Below are 20,681 nucleotides of genomic sequence, written 5' to 3'. Positions count from 1 at the left end.
ATCAAATAAGTTCCCATCCTACTGTATGCAGTCAGACGTATTTCATCCTCGGGTATCAGCTCAAGTAAGTTTGGCAACAGTGTCTTTAGTTGTGAAGTAATGACAGGAAAAATACTGAAAAAGTCACCCTGATTTTATTTTTCAAAAATCAGAAAATATTTAGGTGTAGGAAACATTTGAAAAACAAAACATTTACATTGTAAACAGGCCAAATTGGCTCAACATCACTTGAATTGTAGTGAACTTGAAAGCAGTTTTACATGGTTTGCTAAATAAAAGGCACAACTTGGCAAATGCATATCGATAAGGAATGTACAGCAGGGGCCTACAAAGTACTCGGACCATTCTGAGTTGCGTAAAGTGTCCAGTGATACAGTCATTACTGTTCAACTCAGCAGGTTGAGAAAGAAAATCTATTATCGTATACTCAAAAGAATGTATCGGAAAATGTACAGAACATTGTGTTGAGAGTAGGGGGGAGTGAAGGACAACTAAAATCTAAACGAGGTAGAACTTACCCCCTAACCTCAAGCATTTCGGTGAATTATAAATAAATTAATCATGCTACAAGTTGATACGATAACCAAGAAAAGTCTGACAATTACTCTAAATGGTTGCGTCACACAAAAATCTGACAGGAACGAAAAGTTACAAAATTGTTGATTTGCCCTTTTCCCCCCCCCGTTCAGCCATCATAATAAAAGCAGTGAAATATTACTATAAAAATGTAAATGTAACTAAAACCTGAAATAAAGTGCAGGCATGAGAACATCAAGCATAGCATAGCTTTCAGAGCTCAGCCAACTAAATTTGACAATGCAGATTGACAAGTGGAATATGTTGGGGGGGTGGGGGGGGGGGGGGGGGGGGAAAATTGATTTTTGTAAACTGATGAAAAATATGAAATACAACACTACAACACACTAATTAATCAGTCTAACAGAGCCTTCAAAAACAACCTTATGGTGCAGTGAAAGACAACAGCAACATTGTACAATTCAGGTCAGGCACTTGGCAAATGGTTTCAAATTCATTACCTACTGGATCTTAGCACCGATGCAACCACGATAAAAGCCCGTTTTGTAAACTACATTATCCAAAACTGACGACTGGACTGTTGTACTATGATGTAACGGACAAGACACTGGAATAATCTGCCAGTCTGATCAAAGACCCCTTCAAAAATGAGATATGCTAATGACATTTACCACTACAAAAAATGTACAATGTCATAAAACCTATGGCACACACACACACGAGAGGGAAAGTAGTCATTCTAGATACATGCAGTTAACTACACCATCATTTCTGAACACTGAGACATGGTGTCCTTAAAAAGTCACGCCCTGAAACTTCCTAGTAAAGTCACAATCCTTCAAAAGTATCAAGGAGACAGTCTTGAGTTAAAGCGGTTTTCAAGTAAGTTATACATTCAAACTTCTGGATAGACAGCAAAACAAGTCACAGGAAAAAAATACCCGCATATATATATATATATATATATATATATATATATATATATATATATATATAATATATATATATATATATATATATATATATATATATATATATATATATATATATATATATATATATATATATATGAAATAAAACTACAGTAGTTATATCAAGTTCAACTAAAAGTAACACTTGAGAATCGTTCAGATCTGGAGAGGAGAGAGAGCTGCGATGAAGTAACTGGAAAAGTCAACCAACCTAAGCAGATTCAACAAGGTTTTCCCCCCCCTTCTTCTGAATATTGATTGTACCTCGTTCAAAAAGGAGACATTCAAAAACTGGAGTTCAGGTGGTGAATTGACACGAAGGCTAAAAAGCAGAGTTAACTGCAATTTTACCCTCTTCCATGAAATGTGGGAACTGCGATTTTGGTACGCTGTCGGAGCCGTTCTTTTCCATTTCGGCCATGGCGGCAGGCAAGCCAGAGTGGGATCCGTCCATCTTCACGAGGCCTCCGGTGGATCCGATCAGAGGCCCGCCGGCAGGGCTCCCAGGGAGTGGGATGCCACCACCCTGGATGACAGAAATTTCATTGGTCTTCATGGTCAGGCCCCCACTGAAGGCAGCAGCATACTGGTTCCATACGGACTGGTCAAAGTTCATCGGGGGGACGCCCAGTTCTTTGGGGGCCTGCATATATTCTGGCAACATCTTCGCCTCGGAGCCCATTGCCATCAGAGCCATGGGATTATCCAGAGACAGACGCTGGCCACGCCGGGACGTGTTGTTCCACATGTGAGTGCCGATATGCACCTAAAAAAAAAAAAAAAAGACAAGACGCACAGTTGATTACAATCCCATCACAACGCTTGATATTACATCATTCACAAGCACGCGATTAAAAATGGCCTTCTCGGCAACAACGTCGTACCTTTAGATTGCCTTTGGTGGTGAAAGCCCTGCCGCAGATGTTGCAGCCAAATGGCTTCTCCCCGGTGTGAGTGCGCTCGTGGATCTGCAAGGCGCTGGCAGATGAGAAGTTCTTGCCACACGTATAACACACGTGCTGTTTGGTTGATCGTCGCGGTGCAGTGGAGATGGAGGTCATGGCTGTTCCCTGAGGCATATGGGAGCTGAACAAACCATGAGCGCCCAAAGGATTCTCTGGAGGAAGCTTCATCTCCAGGCTTGCCAGACTTGATGGTATCCTCATGAAAGACATGTTACCAGGAACTGTTTGGAAAAGAAAAAAAAGGGGAGGTGGAAAATTTGATTTAAGCATCCAACATGTCAGCCTCTAAAATGCATTTCTGATTTAAGTAAATACTTTCCTAATAAACTCACCATATTCTGGCATGCCAGGCTCTTCTTTGATCGTTTTGGGGATGAAGCTGCTGGAAGCTGTGAGGTCGAGGGCTCCACTTGACTCGGTGCCACCTTGAGCGGCGCCATCACACTCTGGTTGAGGCACACTGTGGGCAAATTCATTCACAGCAGACTCTGGAGACTTGCTACCACTCATGTTGTTGTTGTTGTTGTTGTTGTTGTTTAGTGGGGAAGATGAGTGAAACGACATGGCCGAGTCCGAAACTGCAGGACTGCGGCCATTCTGACACTCCTGCTCTCTGGGAGCCGATTCTTTGGACGTTGCCTCACTTTCCGAAGCGGTGCTACTCTGTCGTTTCAGTGCGAGAGCAGAGGTGAGATTCTTCAAAACGTCGAGGCTGGAAAAGACGGCGGGGGCGGCATGCTTTGGTGGTTGTTCCTCAGAGGCAGGCAGGAGGGAATCCGAGGCGTCGTTTGGCATCTGGGAGTTCAGCTCCGGCTCTAGATCCTCCAGGCTTGCTTCAAAACCATTGATATCCATAGACTTCTCCTCTGATAGGGAGGACTCCATTGCTTCTGCTGCTTCAAACTGGCTTTCTGGCATCGGGGTGTTGGGGATCTGCCCACCCATGTGCATGCGAATGTGCTGCTGCAGAACCACAGCGTTGGTGAACTTCTTCTGGCAGATGGGACACGAGTGCTGCATTTTAAGGGGAGTGTTAGCCCTGTGCACTCCGTAATGGGCCTTGAGGTTACCCTTGGTGGAGAAGGCGCGGCCACAGATTTTGCACTTGTAGGGCCTCTCGCCGGTGTGTGTGCGGTAATGCATTTTGAGTGAGCTCTGGCAACTGAGCACCCTATGGCAGATAACGCACTCGTTTGGGTCACTGGTCCTCTTTTCCAGGCCATCCACCATCTGCTGAAGTTTTGCCGTTCCAGAGCTTTGTTCTCCTATGAGGGAAGTACCGTTCATTTGATGCAGTGCCCCAAGCAGTTCTTTAGTATCCTTCTGATTCTGATCCGCTCCGGTCTCTTGGCCAAACACATTAGAGGAAACGGATGGGGAGCCATCGCTTGTCGACGGCAAGGGTCTGTGGGAAAACTGGTCCCCTGCAAAGCTGTCAAATGTCTTAAATCCTGGCGAGGGTGACGGGTGGAAGCTAACAGCAGGCGGACCTGGCACAGGCGCAACGTCGGTCATATTTGACTCGTCCATGGGCACGGACATGCCAAAGGGAATGCCACTGCTGGTGGGGATGTTGTCAAGGTGCTCTGGCACAGGATGTGGGTTCATGCCGATGTAAGGATACTTGTCCCTGTGCCTCTGGAAATGCACTTTGAGGTTTCCTTTGGTTGTGAAGCGGTTTCCGCAAATGTTACACTTGAAGGGCCTCTCGCCGGTGTGAGAACGCAAGTGAATCTGGAGAGCGCTGTCGTTGCCGAAGCTCTTTCCGCAGTACTTACACTTGTGCTTGTATAACGATTCGCCGTTCTTTATTTCTGGCGGGGGGTTCAGCATCTTCGCCTTGACTTTTTTGGAGGACTCAATCCCTGCTTGGACGCCGTTGAAGGTGCTCGTGAAACCCATGACACCCGACGACTGTGGCAGTTGTGCTGGTAAACGGCTAGCCAGATCTGGAATACCCTTCAAAATGTCCGTTTTAGAGGCCATAGATCCCAGTCCTCCAGGTAGAGAGGTAGGGATGCCCGTGGGCAGAGGTAGTTTACCTTGCTTCATCGTCTCCATAGAAAGGCTCTGACTGCCGGTCCTTTTTCCTATCAGAGCTGCTGCAGCAGACAGCTGTTGGGAGAGATGTGCACCGAGGGCTTTCAGAGGGTCCATTACTGCCCCTACTGACGACTGGAAACCTTGTGGAGTCATCATGGCTACTTGGATTCGTATCTGTTCTGTGAGCTGGATTTGCTGTAGCTGCTGTTGCTGGAGGCAGACCAACTGTTCCAAGATCATCGGGATGGTCTGTATTGCATCCTGCGATGAGGTCAGAGACTTATTGTTTGAATAGTTTTGGGAGACGGCCACTTTAGTGTCCGCGATGGTTTCAAGAGTGACATTTGAATCTTGCATTTTCTGCGAGGGATGGAAAGTCATCTCAGGGCTCGCAGGCATCTCTGTCTGATCCTGCTGTCCCGAGTCCTCTGCGTTCATGCTGGACCCTTCCTCTGTTCTTTCCAGGTTGTCCGTATTGCCATTTGATAGGGAATGACTGCTGGACTGGCTATCGTCCTGGTCACTCAAAAGCCCATCAGGAGAGCCTTGTGAATAATCCTCAGGCACTTCATTGCCATCTCCATCTTTCATGATGACCACTTGCTGACTTTTAGTGCACTTTTTCTCATGCTCGAGAAATTCGGCTTCATCAAAGAACTCGGCACAACACTTGTTGCAGACCTTGGTCTCGTCCATTCTGAGCCTCTTCACATCATTTCCAGTCTCCTTGGCTTGATCGTCTTGAAGAATCCCTAAAAACAAGAGGATACAACATTTTAATTAAAGCTGTTTATACAGTTATGACAATATCTCACCAATACGAGTAATCAAAAATTAGAATAAAAACAGATTTTAACAATGTACTGTACAAAATACTATTAACGTGTCAAAATAAGTCAAAAATTGCATTAATAAAGAACAAGATCCCCCATGCAATATTTTGAAATGCAGCACAACAGCCTTGCAAGACATTTTGTGGAGCTTATGTTAAATGTTCTTTTCATTTTATCCACTCCTTGTAGGTCAATGTACTGGTCTGTTAAGGACTTTGAATGTGCCTTCAGGGCCAGTAGAGGGCAATCATCTACCTTTGACATTACCCAGAACAATGTCCAGAAGACAAAGAGCCATGGGCATTAAATTACTGTGTTTCTGAAATAGTCCACCAAGCACTTGCTAAAAACCTAACTGGAATCTAGGTTTCACAATAAGAAATATCTATAAGCCGATATCAATGTCCCACTTGGTATTAAATAGAGTAGACAGGAAAAACCAGATTAGGTTTATTATGCAAACATGGGTTAAAAAAAAGGGTCAATCTAATGTAGATTACCTTCAAGCATTTTCACAGCCTGTGAAAGCCTGATGAGTGCTCCAAGTGAGCATTTTAATTTGTCTGCTAACCAAGAGGACATTTCACAACTGGGTGTATTGTTAAATGCTAATGCCTCAGAGAAAGGGGGTAGACCACCTGTTTGCATTTGCCTAAGGAAACTGTTGGGACTTGTTAATTGCTCACCAGGAGGCATTGAAGAGTCACAAAAAAAAAAAAGTTGCAAACTGCATTACATTCTGATCTGTGAGGACACAGTATGCAGGGCTCACATCCAAACTCATGTGTGTACTACAGTACAGCCACTCTTATCATAATTCAATTAACTCCGACAGGAACAATGTGTAACTTAAGAACATTTCATTAACTAATTTCCAATTCATTTCCAATCAAATGTTGTCGATTATGATATAAAAGTAAAGAGCCAACGCTCTAGTTCACCACTTGACGGCGCATGGCCTGTATGTGATCACCTTTGGTGGGGTACATGACACGAGGTCAGACTAAACATTCAATAGATGGGCCAGTGTGGTTCACAAAAATGTTTCATGTCTTAACAACGATGTCCAAAAGAGCAATATACAAATCAGAATGCACCGCGGCTTTCCAAACTTTCCTTATTATAAAAAAGGTGAGGTCTACCAGCAGCTACGGGAGTTTGCATATGGCAACACCAAAACGCACCCCCACCCAGTCTCCACAAAAAGGCCACTTCTCCATCCCCCACCTCTCCACATATGTACGAAAGGAAACAGTCATGCATTAAACTGGGGGATTTATTGCCTTTAGGTCAGCTTACTCCAGAGTCACATTTCATACAGTTGTTGTTAGGTAGGTAGCCTACCTTTGTTTAAAAAACTCAATATTGGCGCACACTTGCCAAACAAATCCTACCCAAAACAGTAATTTCCAAATAGGCTATGTATGTTACATTATATACAGCAACATTCTCAGCAAAGGAGAAATTGGAATCAGTAGGCCTACATTCACAACATAAGTAATGGCAACTGTAACAGCCATCTAAATTCAGTCAAAAAGCTTAAAAAAAAAAATAAATAAATAAAAAAAAAAAAGTACCTACGCACTAATATTTGCCACCAATCAAAAAGTGACGTGTCGTGATAAATGAGACCAGTTGGAAATATCTAAATGATATAAAAAGGAAAAGGATACACATAAAAGACATCATGGCCAGCCTATTCAGCCACTCTTTGCCACACAACTTCCTAAATTAATCTACAATGTATCAAAAAAAATCAACAGGTAGTAACACACGCTTCAATGTAGCCAAAAAAAAGAGTTCAAACGGATTCGCCGACTTCAATTTTGCCAACGAAACTACTACTGGACAAGTAGCCTAATCGATTTAGGATGAAAATGGTCAATTAGTTAGACATTAAAACCACATAAAAAGTTCGAAATAATCGGCCACTTTATCTTTTGACCGGTCTTTATGTGAACAAAGTAAAAGCGTACAGTGTTGAATTTTAAAACGCTCCTCGCGGAACACCTGCATTGTGTTAAAAATCATTTCTGAATGTGTCGCTTTCCCCATGCATGGGGCTAAGTTTTACTCCTGGTCAATTCAAACGGACAGCAGCGGGTCAAAGTGCGAGGGGAACGATGTAAAAGGTAGCCCCCCCAAACTTCGAGATAAAATGTCAATAGTTTGCAACATGGCATGGCGGAGCTAGACTTTGAAGTAACCAACTCTCTCATATATCTTGTGTGTAAACTTACCATTTTGTAACGCACCGGGCTCGTCGGAGTTGATGTGCTGCGGTTTGGCTTGCTTGCGCCTCGACATGGTGCAACCATCAGGAGCAAAGAGTTGCCAACAATTTCCCTCTGCTTCTTCGACAACTTCTTTGGCTTTGAAAATTAGCCCCCTCAAGTAGAAATGCGCATGTCAACGTAATTATTATTATCAATAATGCATTGCGATTTATCACGGTCCTCTGACAGCTGATTGGCTCCAGTCCAAGTGCTCACACATTATTCAAATGTACTCCCTATTGATGAGCGGAGCGGAGTGCCAGGAGGGGGCGGGAGGAGCCATGCTAGTGGCCGGACTGTGGGATGGAGGCAGGGTTAATAACACCCAACTCATCGCTCTCTCCCTTGTTCCTGATAAAAAAAAAAATATATTGTCACCGACAGACATGAGCGACCAAAAGATCAGTCAAACAACATCATCTTAAATTGGTAGTCTGTGTACAACCTGTGGCACTTTTCAAATATGTATGTGTCCGAATGCGATTAAATAGTAACTTTATGTACTTTGTGGTATTTATTTGATTTCCCATTGTATCCCTATCAAATGCTTAGATACAGTTTTGATCTTGTGTGGTCTTTTTCTGCAGAGACTCATGCCAACACTTACAGCAAACACATTTGTCTTTATCAGCAGCACTGAAATCAGAAAGAATCATAAACAGTTTGATTACCAAGTAGGTTTGCACATATTATAGTTATGATGGTCCTGTAGGCAAATGTGTTGCATCTGTGAGTAAGGAAATATCAGTTGATGGTAATGTAATCATTCTTCTATACACGCACGCACACACACACACACACACACACACACACACACACACACACACACACATATATATTATCACTATATGTTGTCATATTCCTTGGGGCATTCATAGATTTGTTTGGATTATTCCCCAAAACATGGGATCACTGTTTATTAGTACTAAGGGTAAAATGTTCATCTAAACTTTTCCAAATACAGTCAAAAGTTAGAGCAGGAATGTGCAGTCATGGAGGGTACACTCACATCAACTCTGTTTGCACATCTTTTTTTAGGCTGACATAAGTATTTATGATGTAGGTTTACAGAAGACATTACAAAAATAGTACCAAGCATAACATGAATATGACATAAGGTAACATACATGCTTTTTTTTGGGTTCGTGGTGGTTGTTATTGTTGATGGAAGTTGTTGTTTCTCCACTTTTAAATGTACAGCTATGCCCAGAAACTTGTGTCGCTGCTCCAAAATGTATTCTTAAGTATGATAGACAGAGGTCACGTAATAACTGTGCATATTAAGTTTAATGCAAACAATAAAAAGCACAGTAGCATTACACTGCTGGTTTTTGCATTTCTTTTCCCCATTTGCAGCGATGCAGTATTTATTAATGAGGCTGAATTTGTCCCATAGTTTGTCCTGTGTTTCCTACATTTCAAAGTGCTGAGCTCTAATGCCCCAAAATATACTCGTAAATATCAGACAAAATGTCAAATGTCTCCGCTAATCTTCAAATGTCTTATAATACTGGCTCAAGTGTTGCACTGTCAAAAATCAAGAGTTGTGTTGTGAAATAAGGAGGATTCTGCTCCATATTAACATTCACCTTTTGGGCATTGTTGGTGTACCCAAAACATTCCAGGAAGTTCCCTACACATTACTGAAGGCCATTAACACAAGGGGGGGGAGGAACCTTTATTAGTGCTGTGACAACCTTCTTCCTATTTATTGCAACCCCTATAAAAAAAGTGGTTTAAACAAGTATAATAGAACAACTGAATGGATGATCAGCTAATCAATAACCCAACATTACTTCATCTTCTGATACCACTACAATCTCACAGTGATTTCTCTTAAAATGTGTGAGGGTAAAGCTCCTGACATGTTCAGTGATAACGCAGCATGTATGTTGATTTGGCTTTACAAAAGAATCCAGACCACACCTCTAATCTTGTAGATGATCAGAGCGTGAAGATATGAAGTATGTGGACAGGATATAGAACCTGCCTTGCTTGTATTTCATTCTCAGATTACCTTATGCAAGCAGGGAATTTTATTTTTGGAATGTGACACACCGAGGACATACCAAGCTGTGTCGGCTACTAATGCTGCTGTACAGGGACACCGAGGGGTCAGTTGAGATCAGTGGACAGTGAGAAAATGTATTTTGGATACAAATTGATTATACATGAGATGTAAAAGAAGAGAGAAATGGGGGAAAATCCTCTTGGTGTACTGAGATATAAATAGAATAAGTATATCATGTATGAAAGGGAATAAAGAGTAGCAAGCCACATTTATATACAGGAGAGGATGAGGGCAACATGTGAAAAATAATATTGACTTTAATCTCAGAGTTCTGAGAAAAAAAGTCAGAATTCTGAGATTAAAGTCAGACTTCTGAGAAAAAAGTCAGAATTCTGAGAAAAAACTTCAAATTCAGACTCTTTAAAAAAAAAATAATAATAATTTTGTTTAGACTTTAAAAAAAGGTCATAATTCTGAGAAAAAAGGTCATAATTCTGAGAAAAAAGGTCATCATTCTGAGAAAAAAGGTCATAATTCTGACTTTATTCTCAGAGCACAAATACATTTTTTTCACATGTGGCCCTAATCCTCTTCTGTTTTTATATATAAACCACAATTCAATGTGAATATTTATACACATTTGGCGGCAATTCTGATATAAATGAAATCATAAAAAATAAAAAAAAATAAAAGCAATGAACACAATAATAGAAGACTATTGTTGATGAGCCAACAAGTTTTATCAACTTGTGATGAGAATTTGTTATTATTTTGACACTTTGACACTTTATTCAAAGACAATAAATTGACTACATACACAAAAAAGTAATTCATACATGAGCTGAGAGGGATGATTATCATTAGTAAGCTTAGTTCATTTTTTACACCTATCATTTAAATGAGCTGATATACATGATAGCTATTTTGTATATGTTTGTTTCTGTATTACGTTTGTTTGTGTATGTATGCACCTATCACCAAGACAAATTTAACTTAGGGTAACTACTGTAGCAATAAACTCCTTTCTGCTCCTGATTCTGATTCAGATTCTGACATTGGCCTTTTACCATTCTATATTCAGTCTAAAATGTGTCCTAATGTGTTACATAATGGCACAGCTGATAAGTGTGAGACAAAGACAGGCCAATATATTCAGATAAACAAATGCCCTTTAAGGGACTGGGTGAAGGTGAAAAAGAGTTGTATCTGTCTAGACGCTTTATTGCCCCCAATAAGAAACTATGCTTGTATACGCTGTTTCCTCCACGTTCAATCTAAACAGCCCAAAATGTGTGCAGTTGTAAAAAACTTGTAAAAGTTGTGGGAACCAGAGTGATATATCATCTAAACGGCATACCAAAAAAAAAAAAAAATAATAATAATGAAATTGTAAATATTCAAATAACAATAATAAGAGATAGGTTCTTTGAAAAATAAAAAATCAATTATCACCTTGACACACACAATCAATGGAGACAGTGATTATGTGAAAGAATAGAAATCCATCTTGCTGCTGTAAAAAGCAATAAACCATATAGACGGATAGGTCCTTGGCCTTTTTTCTGCCTTTTGTTAAAGGGATACTCCCAGCTGCTGGAGTCCATGGTGATCCTTTTGTGCTGGCCAAGAGATGTATACATGGTGTGTTTTGCGGTGAGCACAGAAACCATAACACATACACAATAGTATATATATATTGGTATCTGATGGTTATTCAGTATTTTCTATATCCTGACCTTGTACTCATTCCCTTTGGAGTTTACGCAAGAGACCACTGCGAGATGGAGAGACGTTAAGTTTCTCACGTGTCATGAGCCGAGCTTTACGATGGCTTTGCAGTGGACAAACAATTACACCCTCAACACTTGCTCAGGAATTGTGGATTGAACATGTGTTTTTTTAGGACTCAGTAAAAGATGAAAGGCACAGGCCAACTTGGGAAGGATTTCACATCAGTGTGACAATCAGTACTGCTGCCAAAAACAAGCCCAATTTTTATGAAAAGAGGCATAGGACCTGTCTGATGAGCTAAACCTAACTGTCTATATACTGATTTTGAACTGTTCTAATCTGATTTTGTTTGGCCTTCCTGTCTCTCATAATCACTCACACCACACTTTCTTTTTGGCAGTTTGCAGATTATGTGTATCGGCGTTTTATTTGCCTGACAGTAATTACAGTAAGTAATTAAAAAGTGGTCTACTTTGTCTCCGCTCCAGCTCTGTGTCTGTCCCTCTGCTTTGGTTTCACTCACCACTGAGTCTGACTTAATGTCCCGCCCACAACACTATCTGACTATCTTTTACTGGGTACTATGTTGAAAGTTTCTAATTTATTAAATAATTGCTTTAAACAGCTTAATTTAAACAAAGTTTTGTGTTGGAGTTTGTAACATTCCAAAATCTTAATTTTGACTTAAAGCGTAACTCTTGCTAAAATGCAACCATGTTGTGTCGAGCCTTTTTAGTGTTTTAAAAATAGCTATTTTGAGGCTAGCATAACAGTGCCCCTAGCAAATCTTAAAAGTGGCAATTCCGTCCTAAATATGCTTTTAAACGAAAGTTTGACTCTGGTACATTCACAAAAGGACCCTAGGTTGCATTTTGGCGAGAGTTACGCTTTAAAAATTTTCATTTTCCCTGTAAATGCATTACGGTTCTAAATATCGGTTATCGGTTTCATTGACTAATAATCGGTATCGACCTTAAAAAAACTGTATAAGTCGATCCCTAAGTCCACACATCCTCATTTTATCTATATTTTTTGTAATTTATGTGCCTTTGTTGTTTCATGTAGCCAACCTTATTTTTAAATTCCATGCTTACTTGGTCGCCCTCCACTCAGTAATGCATATTGTTACTTCATTTGGATGTTTGACCCTCACTGTGCAGATTTCTGTATTTATAGTTTGACACTAGAAGGCTGTTTTCACATTCATCTGAAGAAGAAATACCTCTGCCTTAAATCCAACGTGTATGTACGAGCATGCTTTGTGATGTCATTACTATCTTATTTTGTGTGGCTTTTCCCTTTATTTTTTGACAATGACAGTGGATAGACAGGAAAGGTGGGAGAGAGATGTCAGACAACACGCGGCAAAGGGTCGCAGGTTGGATATCATTACTATCTTATAAACCAATCATGGTCCAGTATGCAAAAGTGTTTGTGTCCAGCAGTTCAACTCGTGAAATATAACATATTTGCATATTCTAGACTCAATGAGAGAGAAGGAATAGTTTCTGAACTATATTTATTGACTTTGTTTTGGGTGGAGAAACCATACCAGACACAATAAACTAGTCTTGCTGGGTATCTATAGTTGTCTTTTTTTTTTCTTTTTCTGGAGGGAAAACACAAACCGTGTTTGGGAGTTATAGTTACATGTAACGGCGTTATGTAATTAAATCCAGACAAAATGAAATGTATTTGTAATCCGTTACAGTTACTGAGAAAGAAAACATGTAATTAAATTACAGTTACTAATCAAAATGTTGGTGATCACAAAGGGGTAACATCTGAATATATATCTTTTCGGTCATTATGTAGAATATAACCTTCATTCTGTTGCTTTGCATCTTTTTGGCCATGCAGGAACGCTTTCTTTTGGCATATTTCTGAACAACACGGGTCAGGGGGTTGTTGTTTGTTGGGACAAACTTGAGTGCAACACCATCAAGGATCAGCTGTCTCTGCGTCCAGACAGGCTCCATTCATTTGGCAGTATGCTCTCACATTTTGAGCGTTGCTTTTGATCGGTTTTCTGAATTTGCACCGGCCGATCAAATCACGTCTTATGATTTGTTTTGGTGGTTGTGCTCATTCAAGTTGTATTGAATCCCTTTTTAATACAAGTTTGGTAAGACTTTACTTGAAGGTATCTACATAAGAGTGACATGACACTGTCATGAACACATGAACACATGACACAGTCATGACACAGTCATGACACATGAACTCTAACCCCAACCCTAACCCTAACCCTAACCACAACCATAACCCTAACCATAACTATTCATGACAAAAACCAAATGACACGGGGCAGCCTCTAGCTCACCCAGTAAGAGCGTGAGCCCCATGTGGGCTGAGTCCTTTGCAGCGGCGCGGGTTCGAATCCGACCTGCTGCCCTTTGCTGCGTGTCATCCCCCATCTCTCTCCCACCTTTCCTGTCTATCCACTGTCACTATCTAATAAAGGGAAAAGCCCCCAAAAAATAATCTTGAAAAAAAAACGAATGCCACTTACTAAAAGAAGCGTTATGTCATAAACATTTATAACTTGTTTATAATGTTTATGACACGTTCACGACAGTGTCATGTCACTCTTATGTAGATACCTTCAAGTAAAGTGTAACCGAAAGTTTGACAGTAACCAGTGTTTAGTACTGTTATGAGGCCTGGTTTACATTTAGGTGTTTAGGACTTTTAAGCTTTATTGTAAAAAAAAAACATCTGTTAGAAAGGTCATCAAATGTAAGAAGTTACATTACTTTGATGAAGTAATCAAAATAGTTACATTACGTATTACATTTCAACAGGTTAACTAATAATCTGTAACCTGTTACATAAAAAAAAATAAATAATAAAAGTAACTTTCCCAACGCTGAACACAACTACTTGGATTTAAGTAGTTTATGGTGGGAAATAACCAGGAAACACTTCTCAGTTTGTCATAACCTTTCAACATGCATGATGACATTTCAGTATAATCCTGCGCTCCCTGCATTGAATCACACACTTGAAAAGCGCTAGATTGCAAATAATGAACTGCCTTGTGGAGAAACACAATGAAAACACCGCATTTTTTTTCCTACAAAAGGACCTGAAAACACAGCCAGGCGCTTCATTTCTCACCATTTCAGATACGCTCTCTTCCACAGTGGGGGACACCACAAATAGTCTTTTAATGGTTGACCAGTTTCTCGCTCACTGACACCAGGATTTCTGTTTATTTCCTATATCCTGTTTTATTATTTTATCCTCTGTTGGTTTTTCTTCAGGTGCCCCTTAAAACATTTCCTCCCTTGTAGTCATAAATAACGTCATTAAACTCACACAAAGGACAAGGGGAAAAGTTTGTTTTTTCATGCAACACTTGATTCCCATGGAAAGGGTAAGTAATGCCGGGGATAGGCAAGCATAAAATGAAAACAGTCCCGGTGACCTTTTTGTCGTTACCTAGGTCCTGTTTTGTTTTCCGCTCATATTAGTCACATCACAACACGCGCTTTGCTTGTAGCCGATCAATGCACCTTTTTTCTATGATAGCGCTGTTAAGACCATGCAGTCATTTTCCCTGCCACCCTGTGTTTTTTCACTGTGCAATCATCTAAACATGGCATTATCTAGCAAATACAAGTATAGAGGCTCACGGCAATCACTATAGTGTCAGACTGTTTTCATTATTGATCAGCAAACACCCTTTCAAATGTCCTCCTTTTCATGAACACATGTATATAGTTCTTTTGTTGGGTAACCTCAGCCTAGAATACAGACTGAGGGCACTGAGGTGAAAGGTATTGGATGTTTTTCTACCAATATTGTTGTTTTCCGCCATTGAATGCAGCTCTTTTGAAAAGCATTACCCATATGAGTCATACTGCATGCCAAATGTATCTACTGGTTAACTGGAAACGTAGTAGTAATAGTAGTAGTAGTTGTAGTAGTAGTAGTAGTAGTACTATAATGGATTTTCTGTAATAAATTGAGTTTTTAAAGCTCCCCTTCCACTCAAAAATGTGTTCATTGTGTTCGTTGTCATTGGATGTTTGAGCTTTTCTGTGCAGAAGGATGTAAGTGCAGAGTTTGACACTGAAAAGCATTTTTTCCGCATTTATCGATTTCAGGTGAGCACTTTGAGTTGAAGATGTGAACGTGATTTTGTGACATTACAACCGGTTTGGAAGCCAAGATGCAACTTTCGTTAAGTGAGATGTGGAAACTTGAACTCCAGTGCACGCATACACACACACACACACACACACACACACACACACACACACACACACACACACACACACACACACAAACACACACACACACACACACACACACACACACACACACACATTGAGAATGGACTTTTCAGTAGAGAAACAAAAAAATATTTTCATATTCACAGATTGCAGATTTTCTGTGTTTGTGTCTGTGTGTGTATGTGTAGAAAAACAAGATCATACCCCTTTTCCACTGGCCCAAAAAAACGGTGTTTGGTGATTTTAGCCCCCAATGTCGCCTTCCAGGCAGCGCGGCAATGGTTATATTTAGGGTTAAGGTTAGGGTTAGCTGCCTGGAAGGCGACGTTGGAGGCAAAAAACACCATCGAGTCAACAAAACCCACTTACACCCACTAACATCTGGCTTTTGTCTGCAGTGGGAAAAGTTACAATTGGCATTCATTCCCGGGACAAATTACTTTTCAGTAGTCACAAGTATTTATCGCCTCCGGCTCCGATCAACAGTGATCGACGTTACCTTGCGTTAGCATGGACGCCTGGCCAATAAATGGGGGGTCTTGGCGTGGCCATAGTGGGATTTGTAATATCGCACCAGGGTGGACACGCTAATTTCTGCCCCTTTTCTGGCGATGATATGATGCGTGTCGCCTCCGTCGGTAACTTCTGTGACTTGTTGTCACCACAGACGCACATTTCGTACTTTTCCGCCCTAGCAGCGCTTGAACATTGTTCCACATTAGTTGGCGCGGGAGACTGAATAAGTAACAGATATTAAATGCTGCTTTACTAACCCTGTTTTCTGGCGCGTTGGTGACGTCTACAAGACACACCAGAAAAAAGCAGAAGGCATATTCATCTACTGGCAATGCGAAAGGAGTCTATCGCCTATTTTCAGCGGGTTTACGCAGATTTTGGTAGATAAGGCGATTATTATTCAATTTTTTCAGTTTTTCAGTGTTTTTATATGTCTTAAAACATGTCTGTAGGGGATCTTTGAATACAAAACGTGACTGCAACAATATACAACAAAAAGTCCAATTTAACCGATCCATTTGCACGTTAAGAGTCCAACCAAAAAAGTGGTAACACCTGGGTGAAACAGGAAGTATAAAAGACTGTCTTTAAACCAGAGATAACAAGATGGCTGCTTATTTGTCTCACATTGTTGACTGGGAGGTTGGGTGTTGGGGGCTAGAGGAAATTATGAGCCACAGCATTCCACAAACAACTTCTGCTCTGGTCATAGATTCTTACGTAAAATTTTAGTTTTGGGTAAGAATTCTTGTCAATATTTTTGTAAAATCTGTTGATTTGACTTTTTTTTCTAACATTTTCTTACAGGTGGTGACGTGATAAAAGAAAAAAAATGTTAAGGTCTTGGTTTATAGTGATGGTATGAGTATGAGTGTGGGCTCTGAATGGGTGTATGTGTGTGTGTGTGTTTCGTGCGTGCATGTGAGTGAGTGTGTGTGAGTGCATGCATGTGTGCGTGCGTGCATGCGTGTGTGTGTGTGTGTGTCTGGTGCAGGGGTGGGCGGGTGAGGGGAGAGATCAGTGGCCCACACATGGCTGCAATTTAATGGAGAATTGCCCAGTGGTTCCTGTGCAGAGGTAAACACACCAATAGTCAGGCTTTTGTTACTGCATGACTATGACAAGCTCCTCCATCAATAAACAATAGAGTGTTGGGGGTCAACAAGGACTCACTGTATGAAAAGAACCCCACTGTGTCCACTTCTCACTTTCTCTCCCAATCAGCTTCACAGCCAAGAGGAAGAAACGTATGATGAGTCTGTTCAATAACGAGCCCGCAGAGCTGAGATAGATAGATAGATAGATAGATAGATAGATAAATAGAGGACTCTATTAATCCCAAACTGTGTTACAGCAGCAGGTATAAGACACACATCCATACAGAATTACAAGAAATAACAATAAATGAAATAAAACCAATCAATGGCACTTTCAGGGAAGGAAAATTTCACATCCTGCTATTAATTTACACACACACACACACATACATATATATATATATATATATATATATGGAGGGTCTTCAGTTAAACGTTGTTGTTTGTTTTTTTATATATGTATATATATATATATATATATATATATATATATATATATATATATATATATATATATATATATATATATATATATGTTTATAGCAAGATGAATTGTAGTTTTGGGGATGAAGAGGTCAAACTTGAAGAATTTGAGACACAATAAACAAAGAGATAGAGAGAGCTTGGCAGTCACCATCAAGCTGTGAGTCAACAGGGGGTCAATCCTTCAAATCTCAGATGCAATCTGGGCTGGGGTCATAAACATTTACAGGGTGGGAAGTGCTGAGCAGAAGGCCTGCAGGATATCAGTCCTTTCTCACTTCTAATTAGCTTATGAGAATGCAGCAGTTATACAGCAACATACTGCCCACTCCTGCTTTTGTCATTTCAAAGTGATCATTTCAGCTGAAATTCATTCAAAGCACAAGTATAAAGTGGATCACACATCAACGTGAAACAGAAGACTACGTATGCATGTTTCACTTTTGGGACAATCCTTTTTATTTTATTATTCTGTATTCATGTTCTTGACTGTAGCAGTGCTTTACTTTATTGTTTAGGCCTTTTTTAATATTAGTATTGTTTACTGTGTGCACCTCATACACCAAGGCAAATTCCTTGCAAGTGCAAACTTACTTGGATATAAATCTGATTCTGATTCTGACTATAGAGACGCACCTAAACACGAACTACAAATCCTTTCTTGTAAATGATATTGGCCAAATAATTCAACTTTGGAGATAGATAAATTGATTGTGTTATTGTTTGGTTGGTTCTAGAACTCCAGTGGAAGCCAGTTGTTTTATGGTGCAGGAGGACACATGCTCTGCTAGTTCACTTTGATGGATTCAGTTTTGTGGAAAGTGCAGCCAGATAGCAAAGTGACCAGCGTAAAGTATGGCGCTGATGAAACATTGATGATTGAAAAACGCCCATGCTCTCATGCTGACACACCCACCATCATACACACACACGCATGCACACGCGCACACACACGCACACGCACACGCACACGCACAAGCACACGCACAAGCACACGCACAGCTTCTGTTCTTGCAATGAAGCGGAAAGTGTCGCCGGAATATTGATTGATCATATTGAAGTCACATTGATTTACACGCACACAAAAGAAATGTCAAAATGGGCAGAAAATAATAAAAAAAAAATGCACATCAAAGTATTGCTTACGTAAACACATTGTCATCTTTGTATTTCTGATTAAAACTTTTAGTTTAGTAACACTTGTCAGTGGCAGAAGTGGCAACAGATATTACAGACAAGGTACACCTAGGGATAAGGATTTAATGATTCAAATAATGCAAATTGTGAAGGGTTGATTTAGCATAAAGCAAAAAGCTCTGAAAAGTGCCCTTGGGTGTTGAAGTGTAAAAACCTCCTCCAATACAAAAGAAACATGCAGCGTAAAGTACTTGGCAGTGAATGTGGTCGTTCCTCATGGGGCTCAGAGACTATACGGCACCTGGTGGGTTTTCAGCCTCTTCAATGTAGGTTTACAGCGGCCGTGGACAAAGACAGCCGCGGACCTCAGAGGTAATGACTGCCTTCTGTGGCTGCTGAAAGAAAACTCTTAATCCCCACAGCCTCTGCCTACTGTAGTCAACAATACTCACTCTCAGGCACTTCAAACCTGCTCACATTCCCTATAAGATGAGCCAAATATCATGGTGTTCTTCAGTGGTGTAGTCTAATGTATTGTAGTGGGTATACTGTACTGTATGTAAATATATTGGCCTCTCTCTCTCTCTCTCTCTCTCTCTCTCTCTCTATATATATATATATATATATATGGGCCAAAATCTGCCTTTGGGGAAGGGGGCATATGAGGGTCAGGGTGTCCTCCCCCAGGGAAGTTTTGAGCATCAACAACTTCATTTCCTGCATTCGGATAACTTTTATTCACCAATTTACGGTGGAAATACCTTTATTTAGCCTATGCGAAGAAGAAAAACACAGATGACAATTCAAAGTATATCAAAAATATAATGGAAAGTATGTTGTTGCGTGTCATTGGCCATTTTTAAGTGGGTATATGGAAATCCTTGAGCTTTCTTAGTGGGTATACATAGACTACACCACTGGTGTTCTTGTTGAAAACATATCTGCTTCTTGGCCCTATAATGTCTGATTTGTCCAAGACAAATCTCCCTTACGAAAAATAAAGACATCTTGCATCTTGGATATTCAAAAGCCATGTTTGAGTTTGTTATTGCTTCTTCTTGTCAATAAAGTTCAAAGAATCAGAGCTTGTATACTACCATGAGCGCAGGGACGTGGATAAAAGTGTATTATGGTTGTTATAGCAACCACATAAATGGCTTCTATGCTTAACAATAGTCAGATGGGCCTCAGTGGCAACCTCCCTCCCCACACCCTCCACACTCACATCTGCTGCCCCCACATTCAGACTTATGGGATGTTCTGCCGATTATTTTCTGTCCTGCTTCCCCCTTTCAAAACTGACAGGCTGAGAGAAGGAGAATGAAAGAAGGAATTCTGCCAACATCTGTGCAGGAACCGGGATGCGGTAATCTCTCCGGTAGCACTGTTCTAACGGGAAGTAGAAGAAGAAGAAAAGAGAAATACGAGGGGCCGTTAAAGTTATTCAACTCAATTGGGTTAAAAAAAAAAAAAACGTGTGTGACAAAAGTTCTTATGTGCTGTGCACGGTTTATAATGGCAAACAATTCCAGAGGAAGAGCCAGAAACATCCAGCTGGAGAGGCTGTGAATAATAACATTCGCATAGCAGCCAGAGAGCTATGCAGAGGTCGAATATGTCTGCTTCCAGGACTTTCTTGTGCCTTTTATTTTTTTGTGCTTTTATTGGTGACACATAATGGGACATAAACACAACAGGTGAACAACCAGAGGCAGCTACAACACAACGCACAAACACACGGAGACCCCTAAGACTTAAGATATTTCAACGAGTAAATGACAACAGAGAGCAGGGCTTGTGTGTGAGCTATGAAGATAAATGCGTTGGTGTGGTGTGAGAC

The 20,681-nt window shown here is 40.5% G+C and overlaps 1 protein-coding gene across 1 annotated transcript; it reads right to left on the bottom strand.

The window, feature by feature from the left end:
* Positions 1–1,607: 1,607 nt before the first annotated feature.
* On the bottom strand, positions 1,608–7,829 carry sall4 (spalt-like transcription factor 4). Its single transcript, XM_031290627.2, has 4 exons — positions 7,590–7,829; positions 2,806–5,268; positions 2,393–2,694; positions 1,608–2,274 (listed from the first exon to the last, which is right to left on the bottom strand). The coding sequence occupies exons 1-4, from the start codon at positions 7,654–7,656 to the stop codon at positions 1,831–1,833; spliced, it is 3,276 nt and encodes a 1,091-aa protein (XP_031146487.1). The 5' UTR covers positions 7,657–7,829; the 3' UTR covers positions 1,608–1,830.
* Positions 7,830–20,681: the final 12,852 nt, after the last annotated feature.

The sequence above is a fragment of the Sander lucioperca genome, chromosome 12, assembly GCF_008315115.2.
Source record: "Sander lucioperca isolate FBNREF2018 chromosome 12, SLUC_FBN_1.2, whole genome shotgun sequence".
Taxonomy (NCBI): Eukaryota; Metazoa; Chordata; class Actinopteri; order Perciformes; family Percidae; genus Sander; species Sander lucioperca.
Note: the sequence above shows the minus strand (reverse complement) of the source record. Positions and strands in the feature narration are given on the sequence as shown.

Bases quoted from the DNA above. Each gene is read 5' to 3' on its own strand.
- sall4 (XM_031290627.2), bottom strand. From the start codon at position 7,656: ATGTCGAGGCGCAAGCAAGCCAAACCGCAGCACATCAACTCCGACGAG. The intron at 5,269-7,589 runs GTAAGTTTACAC...TCTTGTTTTTAG, and splicing joins GCCCGGTGCGTTACAAAATG to GGATTCTTCAAGACGATCAA. The intron at 2,695-2,805 runs GTGAGTTTATTA...TTTTCCAAACAG, and splicing joins GCCTGGCATGCCAGAATATG to TTCCTGGTAACATGTCTTTC.